The 15,994-nt window shown below is 41.7% G+C and overlaps 1 protein-coding gene across 1 annotated transcript in view; it reads left to right on the top strand.

Annotated features, from left to right (window-relative positions):
* nlrc5 (NLR family, CARD domain containing 5) overlaps positions 1 to 15,994 on the top strand; it is a 318,897-nt gene that overhangs the window by 154,348 nt on the left and 148,555 nt on the right. Inside the window, exons 47-50 of the mRNA XM_048606000.1 lie at positions 2,456 to 2,539; positions 7,365 to 7,448; positions 9,017 to 9,100; positions 15,590 to 15,673. Of these exons, the coding sequence (XP_048461957.1) occupies positions 2,456 to 2,539; positions 7,365 to 7,448; positions 9,017 to 9,100; positions 15,590 to 15,673 (336 nt within the window). The remainder of the gene's footprint in view (positions 1 to 2,455; positions 2,540 to 7,364; positions 7,449 to 9,016; positions 9,101 to 15,589; positions 15,674 to 15,994) is intronic.

The following is a 15,994-nucleotide window of genomic DNA, read 5'->3' as shown; positions in this document are numbered from 1 at the left end:
GGCAGTTTTTTGTATTCCTGTGATATCATCCATCCACAGCCAATCAATGGCACTACGAGCCCTATATTCTTCCATTTTGTTTCTTCATGGCCCTTTTCAAACTGAGACATTTCAGATTCCAGAGATAGTGAAGGAAATAGTTTTTAAGATCTTGGAAAATAAATAAATAAATATTTATTTAAGTACTAACAGACAGATAAATAAAATGTATTCTCCACACTGACCATGGCGATATCATTCAGCTCTGTTCTGTCTGTGCTGCCTCTAATGCTTGAATCCATGCCCCTCAATGGGAAGTGATGGCCTAGTGGTATTATCACTAGACTGCTAATCCCGAAACTCAGATAATGTTCTGGAGATGCAGGTTCAAATCCCACCATGGCAGCTGGTGGAATTTGAATTCAATTTTTTAAAAAATCTGGAATTAAGAAGCAATTGTCGATTGTCAGAAAAACCCATTTGACTCATTGATGTCCTTCAGGGAAGGAAATATGTGATTCTTACCGCGTCTGGCCTGCATGTGACTCCAGACCAACATCAATGTGGTTGACTCTCAACTGCCCTCTGAAATAGCCTAGCAAGCCACTGATTTCAAGGGCAACCAGAGTTGGGCAATAAAAGCTGACCAGCCAGCAATGCCCATGTCCCATGAGTGAATAAAAAAAAAGCAACTTGTTGCTAGATTTCTTCAGTGACCTGTTTGCCATGTTAAAACCCTTTCAAAGTGAACCTAGCACCTTCTACTACTTTCATCCTCCACTAACTACAAGTCATTCAGAGCACCTCTCTATGCATTCTTCCCTCCCTGAGAACCCCATCTCTATTGCCACCAGCCACACAGTCAAACCACACAGGTTCCCCATACCTCAGAATTGATGTTAAGGTGTATATCTTAGTGGTTATCTGTGAGTCAGGGATCATGGGTTTGAACATCTGACTATACCCCAGAGAGATCTCTCACTGCACTCCTGCAGTGTTGGACAGGCTTGTTCAAAGGAAATGTCCAAGTTCCCTGGTAAAAGGAGAAAGGTTGCAGGGTGTTTTTCTTAACAGAAAGTCAGAGGGCTCTTGTGGTGCAGTGATAATATTTCATTCCCTGAATTAGCAAATCCATGTTTAAGTCACACTGCCATGTGTAAACTGCTTGATTAACAGAACTGCACAATCTTACAATCACCATAGGGACCAGTAACCTGAAAAAGAAAGGAATTCCCAAACACCTCTGGCTAAATGAATCAAGGGACAAGATTGCACTTTTTTAAAACCTGAACTGTACAGTCTATCCCCAATCAACATCAAATTAAACATACAAGACCAATGTTGTTAAACTCAAAAACAAAAGGGATGTTTCACTTTGAACAGTTGATACAGCAAAGGTACGCCTAATGAAATTACAAATACCTGGATCAGTTCCTACACAAATGTGGCGCCGCATGCAATCTCATAGACTTTCCATCACTGCCTCCAGTTCGTAGGCTGTCTCACTTCACTCACTCAATGGATTTGGCCCTTGAGACCTTTCACTCTATAGCTATATTCTAGCCAAGGTCCACAAGTATGACCAGATGCACTTCCATAAACACTCTCTTCCTCACATTGCATCAGGCCTGATGGTGTGGTTTTAAGAGTTCCCTTGCAACTGGCCAACTAACACACTAAGTTCATGGTGTAAGCCTCTGATACAAAACACTTAACTCTTCAGCAACGTCTGAGCGGTTCACATCAGTTTCGGGATTCGGGCCCATTGAGCCGGCTCATGCATTGCTTCCCCAAGAGTTTCTCTGGTAATTTTCCTCTTACTATCAAATAGAAAGGTAACCCACTTGTAGAGAGCCCTACTTGCCTGTCCCCTCACAATATCTGTGTTCTACTGCTGCACAATGGGCCAAAACACAAAATGTAGCTTTTAATAGCCATTTTATTAGCTTTTATCCCTATGACAACCACTGGCAGTCTAACTTGTAATGAGCAGGAAATCCAAATCATTGTTCCCCACCAACCGTCTTTGGACCTAAAAAGAGATCTCGCAAATGAAAAACATTTTGCACAATACAGTTTATCATATCAAGCAGGTTTGTTCTCACTTCCAAATATCCAGAGGCTGTTGTCCATTTCACAGACTAAAACTGTTGGGGCGCCCCCACTTTTCATTAAGATAAATATTTCAAATTAAGACGGTTGCCCTAAGCTCTCTGCATATTTGGAACCACATGAAGAAATGATCAGAATACTGGCCACCAAAATCATCTAGGTCTCACCTCCCTGCATCCATCAAAAAAAAACAGATACCCAATAGAAGATCTGAAGATTAAATATCCAACTTTTGGAAGTGCCACAAAGCTTCTCAAAATGATCTACCCTATCCACAAAAATACAGCAGAGAAAGAGCTGCCTTCAGGTGACAATAAAACGCTGTGTAACAGTACTCATTGCACTTTTTTTTTGTCTTCTGCAGTTTGCCTGAAAATAGCATTGGGAACAAAGGAGTGATGGAGCTCGCAATGGCTCTACAAAAAATGACATCTTTGAAAAAGTTGGAGTAAGTGGCTCACGTGCAGTTGGGCAAACCCAGACTATGATACAGGGCTTTAAATGGGGTTTCTTCTTTATGCTTTAAATGTTATTCTGCTGTCCAAGTTTTTCCTTGAAAAGTGTTGGTTGCTTCATGTGAAAATTCCTGTATCCATTTTATTTCCTCATTTAAGAATGCCATGAAGGTCCACTGTGATAGAAAATATCTTCACACAATGGGTAGTGGAAATGTCAATCTCTGAACCCTCCCCCACATCGAAGCAATTGTTGATCAATTCAAAATGTCAAGGTGAAACATTTTGTTGGGTCTGGACATTGAGGGATAGAAGACAGGATAGGTGATGGATTTTATATTTTATCAATCGGCTCAGAGATGTTCTGACACACCTCTGGAGCAAGTAGGACTGGAACCTGGGTCTCCTAGCTCAGAGGTAGGGACACAACCATTTTGCCAAAAGTGCCAAAAAGATAAGATGAAGTTGCGATGCAGATCAGCTGAGATCTGATTAGCAGAGCAGGAAAAAGAGGCTGAATGGCCTATATTGTGTACAATGTACTTTACCTCAGGTGATAATTTAGAATCACAGAATCCATACAGTGCAGACAGAAGTCATTTGGACCATCGGGTCTGGACTGTCCCTCCAAAGAGCATCCTTCCCAGACCCACCCCACCACTCCATATCTCCCATGGCTAATCCAGCTGGCCTATACATCCGTGGACACTACAGGGAAATTTAGCATGGCCAATCCACCTAACCTACCCATCTTTGGACTGTGGGAGGAAACTGGACCACCTGCAGGAAACCCACACAGACACGGGGAGAATGTGCAAACTCCACACGGTCAGTCAACTTTCTGATAACAATAACAGGACTGTTGTTGGATCACATCAGGAGCCACTTTATAAGCAGTCGGGTTTACCATCAGTGAATTGTTCCCCTGTTGCTGGGTCTTGATGACCAGTGGGAGAGTCTTTTATCTGAGTTTTGAGAAAAGGCCGATCCTGGTGGTCACATGAACATGTCCTGCCTGAAACCAACATTCAGATCCATTACACATCTCCCCAGCTCCAGGGTTAATACCTGCCCTCTCTATGATGAAATCTTTGGAAACCAGCTAGTGAGCTGAGTTTAGAATTGGAAATGCCTTGACATTTGCGTGTGGGCCCCATTTCGCCTATGGCAATCCAGTAGTTTTAGCCATGTTAGCTGTCATACAGTCGATCCCTGTTTCCTCTGTAAGTGGGAAGACTTGTATATGTGAAAGGATCACATGTTTGTCACCTCCAAGTATGTTTGGCCAACTGCCTGATTGGCCAATAATGAGCCTGGTCCAAAAACTGGGACAACACATAATAGCAGGGAAACTCCACAGTATGAATAAGATTTTGTGAAGTGTGTTCAGGTATCTTTAACTCTGAGGAGCAAGACTGCATCATTAATAGAAGTGGTAGGTGGCAAATCTTTGCATGGTGAATTTACAGGGTTTCAATTTAAGATCCCCTCATGGTGATTGACCAGTGTCAAATTTCACCTGATAACTTTCCTGTGATATGACTTGGGGTGATTTAGAATGTTAAAGGTGCTATATAAAGGCAGGTTATTGTTCAGCAGGTCCCACAAGATCAAGGGCAATGAAAAGCCAATTGTGCTGAAGTTCACTCCCACAAGGTTTGAATCTGCTGTTACAAACAAATGAGAAGGAATGAATTGTCTCCCCTTTTCAACAGTTGAAATGATTGGTCACAAGAAACGGTTTTGGGGCAATATCAGGTAGTTAACTAATTTCTACTGTAGCAGTAAGACACCAACCACAAGTTTAAATAACAAAAATATGTTACTACAGATACCATCTTCATGTAGATACCCTTTTAAATTCTTGATTCCCTGGTATTCACTTTTTCCAGCCAGTATTGTCACCAGCCTGTTTTCCCCAGAAGGCAGTCTATCAGCTTGTTTCAGTTCTGCAGACAAAAATCCATCTCCCTACTTGTCTTTCCCAAAACGTACCTTGAGATACATGCTAGTTGTATACTCCATCTGCAGGCATTTTTCATCTCCATCCTGTTAAAACAAATCACATTGTAGTGATTGGAACCAGGTAGATCTTATTGACTGTGAGATCCTTGATTGGTGGCTGTTAATCTGGGCCAATCAGGGAGCCCTGGCTGACAGCTATAAATAGGACTTTCAGAGAGTCTCTAGACTTCAGGGACTGACTTGGAGCTGGCTGGCTACAGCCTGTGTACTGTGCACGTCTAAATAAAGGGTGACTTGGTGACAGGATACTGACCTCGGTGCAGTTATTACATTCATGATGGTACAAATTAGAGAGGAGAAGGAGACCATTTTACTGGTCCTGAGGAGGGGATCATCAGAGAGGGGAGAGGGAGAATGTGGCTAACTGGTTTCATTGCCTTCAGATAAAATGTTCATCTCAGCTCAGCTACCTCTTGTCTAGTCCATTTTGGTTTCATCAAACATGACAGCTTACATGATCAGGTGATGGCTTGTGACCATCTGTATTTTTCATTTCTTTTTTGAAAACCATTTCATTCCATGCGAGTCCCAAGTATTAAATTGGATGATGGAATTCAAAACCATAACCCATATTTGATTCATTTGACTCAGTAGCTATGGATGGGTCAGTACCTATGAATATTTACAGGATGAGTTACCTGCCTCCAGATTAAGGAAGCTCCAGGGCCATGAACGACAACCCTGTGGAATGCACAGTTAAAAAGAAATTTTTAAAAAAGTTAAAAAACCCATGAGTAGTCTTTACAATCAAAGCAATCTGACTGTGCATCTTTGAAACAGAGAAAAAAACAAACTGTGATATTGAAGCATATGCTAGGTTACGCACCATTAGAAATGTCAAAAGCTATTGGCATATAATTATTTGTATGCACATTTGTAGCACTGGGAAGCACAGATTTTATGAGTGTTCAGAGCTCCCATGTGACACCCAGCGAGCACCTTTCCTGATTTAATGCAGGAAGAGTCTCTATTCAACTTCTGGAAATGGCTACTATCAGCCAGGGTGCCAGTAAAGGGCACTGTTCTGGCCTTGATTTAACACTTGCCAGAGAAGAATTTCTGAGAAACCAGCCTGGGAAACCTGATCCTGAAGGTTATTCTAAGCCAAGGTGTTAATATAGTGAGGAATTAACCAGGTGATTGGATAACTAACTGAGTCGATACAAAAAGTTGGAACAGGTGAGTGGTGTGAAATGAGCTGTTATATTGAGTTTGTTTGGTTTCTGTTTCACTGACTAGCTTGGAATCAGACTGACCTTGGAGGCAGGGAATGAGATGTGCCACTGTTGGGAAAGCCTTCAGAGGAAATACAAATAATTTTAAATAAATCATGTAGTGATTGGAATGAGATCAGCCAGGTGAATATCATAGTATGAGTTCCCTGACTGGAGCTGTTGACCTGGTCCAATTAGGGACAGATATCAACAGGAGTGTCAGAGGTTCTGCTCTGGGCTAGCTGGGTCAGTATCATGTACTGTGCACATGTAGATAAAAATGTTGACTTGGTGACAGGATAGTGACCTCTGTGGAGTTATTTCAAATTAATTTCAGAAAAGTGCATACTCCCATTTCCAGCCTTGCAAGACCCAGAAAATATGTAGCTAATCCTTTTTAGCAACATTTCACATGCCAATCTTCCACATGGTTATTCTAGTATAGCAGTGTTTATCATTGGCCTGGTGGGAAAGAATAAGGAATGTTTTTAGGTCTGGGAAGCCAAGAAAATAAAAAGGCTAGTAACCCCTTAGCTGGTGAAATATTAGCACAAGTAAAAGCTATATATTTTGAGTATAAAATAATATACAATTTTAATATTGATTAGTTGTATTTTAAAATAAAATGTAGAATATAAAATCATGATTTTCTTTACTTTTCATTGGTTGTTTTCCAGGGTTGTTTATTTTGTTAGATGCTTTTATTTAAAAAGGAGGAAATCTATGAATATCTCAGTCGTTCAGCAGGTCATTGGGGTTAATTGCCTGGGTATAAATAAAAGTAGATATAGAGGGAACTGGGCACTGTGGGTGATGAGTGTTTTATTTGCCCCTCCAAATCCATTTTGATTTAGCCCCTTCCCACTCTCCCTACCTCCCCCTCACTTTTGATGGTTTGCATTGGTCTTAACGAGCTTTTCTTGTAGATATCTAATTGACTACTTGGGTGTTTTACTGGTGGTGGTCAGTAATTTAAAAAAAAAGAAAAAGCCATGGTGATTTTGGTATTGGGAAAGTCAGTTGAGCATGATGGTACTTCTGGGTATAAAAGAAAAATAAAATAAAGATAATATAAAGGTTGAAAAGCTAGGGCTGTTGTGTTGCAGTGGTAGTGTCCCCACCTCTGAGCCTGGAGACCTGGGTTCAAGACCCAACTACTCCACAGATACTTGATAATGACCCTGAATGAGTTGATTAGAAAATATGAAGATAGAAAAGCGAGGTCTCTTATGGTACGGTGGCAGTGTCCTGACCTCTGAGCCAGGAGACCTGAGATCAAGTCCCACCTGCTCCAGTGATGTGTAATTACATTTCTGAATAGATTGCTTAGAAAATGTAAAGGAAAAAGGAGGACTGATGTGTGGAAACAGCTGTAAGACTGAGCAGTTAATAAACTGTATCCACAAAGAGATGTAGGCTTAGTTTTGGCTTGGATCTGAATTGACGACCAGAAAGAATGCTTTCTGAGGTGTCGTTCCAGGATGTCGGAAGAAAAGTTAGTTTGCTCTGTTGAAGCATGTGTAAACATTGTGCACTTCAGTGTTTTAGGATTTACCAACCTTGGCGTTCTCTCTTGCAGCCTGCAGCTGACCAGGTTTGACGACAGTGTGGCAGAGGAGCTCACAGCTGGACTTGCGTACTGTCCCAGTATTGAAGAGGTCGTGTAAGTGTTAAATTTCTTGGATGCAAAGTGACTGTGAGACAGCCGATGTCTGCATATTGAAATAAATGGGAGCTTCAGCTTAAGCAGAATGCTGCAGTTTTAACTAACAGCATCAAGCTGACTCTCATTTAGAAACATCTGAACACATTTCATGTTAGCCGCTGAAAGATTCAATTTCCCTTCCTCCTTCACCCTTCCCTGATGACCATATGGAAGTTGAACTATTTTTTATTTTGTTTATCTTAAACTCTTGAAGTGAACCCGTCTGATTCACTCTGTCTGTGACCCTGTCTGTCTCCCTCTGTCTCTCTGCCTTTGATTTCCTCTGTCCCCCTCTGTCTCTCTCTGTCCCCCTCTGTCTCTCTCTGTTTCTCTGCCTTTAATTTCCTCTGTCTCTTTCCCTCCCTCCCTCTCTCTCTCTCTCTATTGCCCTCTATCTGCCTCTGATTCCCACTGTTGGCCTCTGTCTCTCTATGTCTGACATCCTCTGTTTCCCTCCCTCTCTCTGTCTGGATTTAAATGTAGTGCAGCTAGTTTATCCAGTTGAAGTGTTTACTTAACTGTGTGACAATACAAAATGTCATGGTTACACGATCTGAATTCGGTGAACCTGTCACCTGAATTGACCTTTTGTTGAATTGATTACCGTGAAACGTATGTTTACTGCACTGTAATGATTTTGATTAACAGTTGGTCAGAGTCTTTTAAAAACAAATCTCATGCTGATGGCTAATTTTCCGATCCCTTGCTGTCACTGGTACTGCACGGCAGAAATTACAAAGTGCTCTGTGTGGGTAAAGTTGTCACCAGCTGCATGAAGTCAGACAGTGAACCCCCCACCTCCCAACAAGCTGATTGTGTGGATAGATCATCCTGTTCCACTGTACATTTCTCCAGTGCCCAGGCCCAGTGTCAAGCTGCCATCATAACTGAGATGGCTGCAGTCAATTCAATCAGCCAGGTTATATAATAGACTTTTTTTTTTCTTTTCTTACATTACAGTGAGTAGGTTTAAGGATATGTGCCCCCTATTTGGCCTGGCAATTGGTTTTATGAACCCTTCCAACTAATGTCTTGACCATCCCAGCAATGGACACTAGACATCTTCCATCAATGTATCCTTCACCTGAGGCACTTCATGTCCAGAGGATCACCTTAAGAATGTTTAGCTGATACTAGTTCATCCAAAATCTGAAGCCCACAGCGTCGGGATGTCTTGTCCAACGATAAGTCCCAGCTCTTACACTGTGCAAGAACACAAAAGCTCAGAATCTCAGGGGGTCCTGGGACTTTTTGCCAAGGATTAGGGCAATACTGTTGATTCATGTCCATAATATAAATGCAGAACCCTGCATCTTACAGTAAAGGACAGCATGTCTGCGAGGCGAAGGAGTGAGTGACCTTGAAAGATCGAAATCTTGAACCGTGAGCCTTTCTACATGGGTTGCTCAGGTCTGAGCTTTCGCCAGTTACAGTATTAACTCACAGGCCTCTGATGCCATACATACTACAAATCGACAACTGAGATCCTGAAGAAAACTGTTCTAAATGTTTCCACTTCTTCACAGCTTATCCTGGAATGACATCAGTGACGAGGGTGCAGTGAAACTGGCTGAGGCCCTACCAAGAATGCTATGTTTAAAGAAACTAGAGTGAGTACAACATTAAATTTCAGGAACACATCATGTTGGCAGGGGTCCTATGTTAGTGCAAGAGCATTTTAACTTGCAAGAGATATGGCACTGGTACAATGTGTGGTTTCCAATTATTACAGGATTTGGAAGTTATCATCCATCAGTTATATGCCTGCTCTATATGCCTCTGAGAAGCTAGGTATAAGGTTCAGTTGGTTTGCAGTATAAATATAAAGAAGATTACACAAGGACCCAGTACATTATCATAAAAATGAGTGACAACTGCACAGGGCAGGATTTTACATGCCCCCAGAGCCTGTAAAATTCACTGTGGGCCTTCCCAGCACCCTCCTGCTAACCCCAACCTGTTCCCACTTCTAAGGCAGGGGCCTAGACCTGGGCCAATCCATCTGACCTTGAGGTCCTTAAGTGGATCATTATTGGCCACTTTAATGTGTGGTTTAATGCCATACACTGAATTTAGGTTCTTTACGGACTGGTCAGGGAGAAAGCGAAATGAAGGACTATCTTTAGACTTAGATCAGGGAAGGATTAGGGCCATTAGGGACCAAAGTGGCAATTTTCGTGTGGAGCCAGAAGATGGAGGTGAGGATTTAAATGAGTATTTGCTGTAGTGGGGTTAGGGTATTCACTATCAAGAAGAATGATGTAGATATAGAAATCAGGCTGGCTGACTGTAATCATCTCGAACAAATTAGCTTTGAGAGGGACGGTTTTAGCAGGCTTAAAATCAGATAAAGCCCCAGGCCCAGATGAAATATATCCAAGACTGCTGTGCGAGACAACGGGAAAGGTTGCAGGGCCTCTGACCTTCATTTTCCAATCCTGCCTGGACATAGGAGAGATGCCCAAAGATTGAAAGGCAGCTAATGTAGTACGATTAATCAAGAAGCATCATAGGGATTAACCAGGGAATTATAAGCCAGTGTAACTAACATCAGTGGTAAGGAAACTTTTGGGAAACATTCTGTGAGATAGAATTTCTCAGATTAGTTTGTTTTATTTATTGGCTTTGTCAGGGGAATATCATGTCTAACACATTTGATTTTTCTTATGGAGATGATTGGTGTGTGGATGAGGGAAGTACAGTCGATGTAATCTATACAGACCTCAGTAAGGCTTTTGACAGGTTGTCTCATGGGAAACTGATCAAGAAGTTAAGAGGGCATGGAATCTGGGCAATTTGGCAAATTAGATCCAAATTTGGCTTAGCAGCAGGAAGCAGAGAGTGATGATCGAAGATCGTTTAGTGAAGGTTTGAATGCTTATATCCAGTACTGTAGCAATGGGGCTAGGCCCCTTGCAGTTTGTAGTTAATATTAATGATCTAGACATGAAGGTAGGAGGTTAGATTAATAAGGTCACAGATGACACAAAAAATAGATGGTGTGGTAAATAGCGAGGAGGAAGGTTTTAATAAGGACATAAAAACATAAGAAATATGAGCAGGAGTAGGTCATCTGACCCCTCAGACCTGCTCTGCCACTCAATAAGATCATGGCTGATCTTTTTGTGGACTCAGCTCTACTTACCCACCCTCTCACCATAACCTTTCATTCCATTACTGTTCGAAAATCAGACCACGGTTTTAGACCACAGTTGCAGATGGAAGTGAATGCTAAAAAATGTAAAGTGGTGCATATTTGGAGGACTAACAAGGCAAGGGAGTTTGTGATGAATGGCAAGACTCTAGGTTCTACAGAGGATCAGCAGACCTTGATGTACATGTCCACAGATCCTTAAAGGCAGAAGGACAGGCCAATAATATGATCAGGAACACAAATGGGACACTTGCCTTTATTAGTCAAGGCATTGAAAATAAGAGCAAGGAGGTTATAATAGAGCTGTGTAATGTTAGTTAGGCCACAGCTAGAAGTGCTATGAGCTGTTCTGATTGCATTGGAGAAAGTACAGAAGAGATTCATCAGGATACTGCCTGGTCCAGAGTGATTCAGCTATGAAGAGAGGATCAATAGGCTGGGGTTATTTTTGTTAGAACAGAGAAGGCTGGGGGGTTTACTTGATTGAGATCTACAAATTTGTGAAGGGTGTAGATAGACTCGATAGGATTAAACCTTTCTGTTTAGAAGAAGGGTCCGTTATCAGGGGGCATGGGTTGAAGGTAAAGGGCAGTGGGTTTAGAGGGAATTTAAAGAAAATTTCTTTTGCCCAGAGAGTGGTGGGTATCTGACAGGGTGTTAGAGGTAGGAACCATTATAACATTGAAGAAGAATTTAAGTAAACAATTTGAACACCATTGCGTACAAGGCCAAGTGCTGGGAAATAGGAGTAGAGTAAGTATGTGCTTGATCACTAGTGTTTGTGTGTGTGTGTGTGTGTGTGTGTGTGTGTGTGTGTGTGGCAGAGTGTGTGTGCATGTGTCTGTGTGAGTGCATGTGTGTTCGTGTCCATATTGTAGCCTAGGTCTGGTCAACTTTCCTGACTCTAGAGTCTTCCTTCCAGTGGCGTTCTTCCAGAGTATTCTAGCTCTGGCCTATCTGTCCATTAACACTCAGTAATGTCACAACATGAGTATGAGACTGCTCCAGTGTCCCAGTGCAGTACACAACAGATTTCTGCCTGACCTCAGTATTGATATTGCTGCCAGGAGCTCAGAGCCAGGGTGACATTCAACAGGTCACTCTGCTCATGCAGACTGTGTGAAGAAACCCAGGATGCCTCCCTCAATGGCCTCCTTTCCATGGAAGACAAAATATCCCCTCTACCCACGCATCCGCACCCCCGCCCACCCCCGCAAAGTACATGTGCCCACATTCCCCAACCTCTGAATCGTGTGATGTAAATGTATACTGTTATATTTATAATCATCATTAGCTGTTGAAAGTATGTTTAGTGACAAAAATTGGAGTGTTTTCATTTGTTGCGAGGTGTTTGTAGCTGTATCTGTACACTTAATTTGATTGCAGTTCCTTCTATTATCTGAGATTAAAAGGACAGCTGCAATTTTCAGCATGATCCTGTAGGTGGTGCCATTTAGGAACTGGAATCTGTGATTCACTGTTGATTTTCCATTCCTTCCTTTACATGTTATTTTTATCTTTATATACGCCTATCAACTGCTATAGCTAGTGCCTACAATCCCAGACACATAAAACTCCAGTGTATCAACAGCCATGAGAAATGTTTGGGCGATTTGCTCCTTCCTAATGCTCTTTCAATCCTGGCAGCTCTCAGGTCTTTCATCTCATTGCTGGTTGCATGGAGACCAGCAAGTGTTTGAGAGAGATAGCCACAGGGAAGACTGTTAATTATTTCACTAATATCAGGGCTGTAATGTGGAAATGTTTCTAACATCAAATATACTCAACAAACATCCATTTGGTGATAATTTAGCACATACAAGCCTGACCCTTCTTATCAGAAGCAATTCTCCAAGGAATCCCATCCACTTTATCCCAAATGCATTTCTCACATGCATTTCAGTGTGGTGTTTATTTTAACTTCTTTTCAATCTCATACAGTCAGATGAATAAAATACTTTCTAAATTAAAACCCTGAAATGAACAGAACAATTTAAGGATAGGTAATGTTTTAATTTTTTTTAAAAAATATCTTCTGGGATGTTTCTACAGTTTGTCTGTGGTATAACTCCACAAAGGCTGGCGTTCCATCACCAAATTACCCTTTATTTACACGTGCATAGTAATTGACACTGGTCCAACTCCCTCAGAGCCAGCTCTCAGGGTGAACAGAACCTCCCAACACTCCTGCTTATATCTGTCAGCCAGGGCTCCCTGATTGGACCAGATTAACAGCCCCAATCAGAGAACTCATTCTATGATGTCCATCTGGCTGACAACATTACATCAATACATTGTGCAATTTAAAAAAACTGATTCAACAAAAACATCCTAGATGTAAGTAATTGCTAATAAAAGCTGCCAAACAAGCATACACAGTAAGATCCAAAAAATATAAATTAAGCCAAAAGCAAAACCTAATTCAGCTCACTAATTCTCATCCCCACCATTAAAACTGAGGGTCAGGAATTTTTTTTTAATTCATTCACGGGGTGAGGGTGTCTCTGGCCAGGCCAGCATTTATTGCCCATTCCTAATTGCCCAGAAGGCAGTTAAGACTCAACCACATTGCTGTGGATGTCACTTGTAGAGCAGACCAGGTAAGGATGGCAGCTTTCTTCCCTAAAGGGCATTTGTGAACCAGATGGGTTTTTCCCCAACAATCAGCAATGGATTCATGGTCATCATTAGACTCTTAATTTCAGATTTTTTTTAAATGAATCAAATTCCACCATCTGCTGTGGCAGGATTTGAACCTGTTTGACCCAGAACGTTCCTGGGTCTGTGGATTCACAGTCCAGCAATAACAACACTAGCCATTGCCTGCCCTATATGAGCTTCAGTCCTCTGAGGGAAGCACTGAATCTGACTTCCCAGAATAAAACATGATACACAATCATGCACTACACAGGCAAACATGAATCATTCACCATGTCCCCCTTTCCAGATTGTATGTCTGTCCACATCCCTTGACTGTGTTACTCTCTCAGTCTGTCTGTCTGTCTGTCTCTCTTTCTCTCTCTCTCTGTCTCTCTATCTGAGTGTCTGTCTATGTGATTTGAACAAGCTGAGGGAGTGGGAACGTACATGGCAGATGCAGTATAATGTGGATAAATGTGAGGTTATCCACTTTGGTAGCAAAAACAGGGAGGTGTATATTTATCTGAATGGCTATAAATTGAGAGAGGAGAATGAGCAATGAGACCAACATATCCTCATACACCAGTCATCGAAAGTAAGCATGCAACTGCTGCAGGTGGTGGAGAGGTTAAATAGTCTGTTGGCCTTCATGGTGAAAAGATTCAAATACAGATGCACGAGTGTCTTGTTGCAATTGTACAGCACCTTGGTGAGGCCATACCAAGCACTGTGTGCAGTTTTGTTTTCCTTATCTGAGAACGTTGAGGGAGTGCTTTGAATGTTGACAGGACTGATTCCTGGGATGGCAGGACTGACGTATGAGGAGAGGTTGAATTGATTAGGACTATATTCATTGGAGATAAGAATGAGGTGGGAATCCCGTAGAAACCCATAAAGTTCTAGACAGCTTAGATTCAAGAAGCAGGTCCAGAACCAGGGGTCACAGTCTAAGATACAGAGTAAACAATTTTGGACTGAGATGAAGAGAAATTTCTTCATCCAGAAAGTGGTGGGTCTGTGGAATTCTCTTCCACAGAAAATCAAGGCTAAAACATTGTATGATTTCAAAGAGGAGTTTGATAATGGGGCTAAAGAGATCAAATCATATGGGGGAAAAACAGGAAAATACCATTGAGTCGGATGATCAGCCATGGTCATTTTGAATGATGGAACAGAACCAAAAGGCTGAATGGCCTACTGATACTCTATTTTCTGAGTTCCTATGTTTTTTTTTGTTGTTTCTTTCTGTTTCCAATTTATGTTTCTCTTCCTTCATCCCGTCTTTCTCCCTCTCCTGTATCTCTCTCACCCTCCCTTCCCCTACCCACTTAACGCCACCATCACCCACTCTCAGCCCCCTTTGCCTGTTTGCCCCTACCCTTACACCTCCTCACACCTACTCAAACTTCACTCACACCTCTTTAGTAACCTACACCATCACCCATTAACCCCATTCTCCTGTGAACCCTTCACCCCATCCTCATCCCCTCAATCCCCACCTTCCAAAGATAATAATCTGCCCTGCCCCTATCTGATACGTGGCATCAATTTTATAGGCAAAACTCACAAGCCATGTAATGACAGGGGAGTTATTGAGGAGCTTGTATATCTGACAATGAAAGTGACCAGCACTTAAATAGGCACTTCAAAACCAATTATCTTTATAAGAAGCGCGTAACTGTCAAAATAAGCAAGTATCACTTGAATAGGCTGTTTTGTTATCCAATCATTATCCTCTTAAGAAGCTCATAAATCTGAAAATGATCTGTCTATGCTCTGACCAATTTAACACCTGGAATCTAAAAGCCACTAATTGTTAGAACTTGTGAACCTACATTATGACCCGAGTGTGTATGTAACTGGCTTTCACTTATCAATATCTTCCTGTGGCTCACACCAGTAACCAAGATATTCAACAACTTCATAACATGTATATTTGAATGCAAGCTCTTTGAGATATCTTCATTGGTTTACATAGTTGTAGGATGCAATACAGTTACAAAGTTTCAACATGTTGACCATAATAAGTCTATGAGGCTTGAGCAAATCCTCAAATTGATGTTGAACACCTTCCTGCTATTTACAAAGAAGATTTGGTGCAATGTGAAAACTTTTGATGGCTGTTAGTAAGTTTTTAGGCTCTTCGTTGTCCATTTACGTTCCAGGTTCTGAGCAAACCTCATAAATCGACCTTGTGAGCAACCCTCACAAAACATTGTTTCCTTTTTGGGATATGTGTGTTCTGTGGCCATTTGGAGGAGGATTTTGTTCCGAATAACAAAATGTTTACCTGCCTTTATTCCAGTTTGGAAGGGAACAAAATCACAACAGCTGGAGCAGAAAAGCTAGCAGCAAGTCTCCACCAATGCTCCTTTGTGGAAGTGATTAGGTAAGTATTGTGGTGTAAATCAGTTCATGTATTGATAGGTTTGCACAACTTTGAGTGCTCAAAAGATCTCTAAACTTCATTATACCCACTGATTAATTATGGGATAAAGATCCTGCAATAGAAAAGGTCAAAATTATGACCAGAAAAATTTTATCCCTCAACCAAAATGAAGAAAATGGATGAGATAGTAGGAACTGCAGATGCTGGAGAATCTGAAATAACAAGGTGTAGAGCTGGATGAGCACAGCAGGCCAAGCAGCATCAGAGGAGTGGGAAAGCTGACGGTCTAGGCCCGAAATGTCAGCTTTCCCGCTCCTCTGA

The sequence above is a fragment of the Rhincodon typus genome, chromosome 15 (genome assembly GCF_021869965.1).
Source record: "Rhincodon typus isolate 14 chromosome 15, sRhiTyp1.1, whole genome shotgun sequence".
Taxonomy (NCBI): Eukaryota; Metazoa; Chordata; class Chondrichthyes; order Orectolobiformes; family Rhincodontidae; genus Rhincodon; species Rhincodon typus.
Note: the sequence above shows the minus strand (reverse complement) of the source record. Positions and strands in the feature narration are given on the sequence as shown.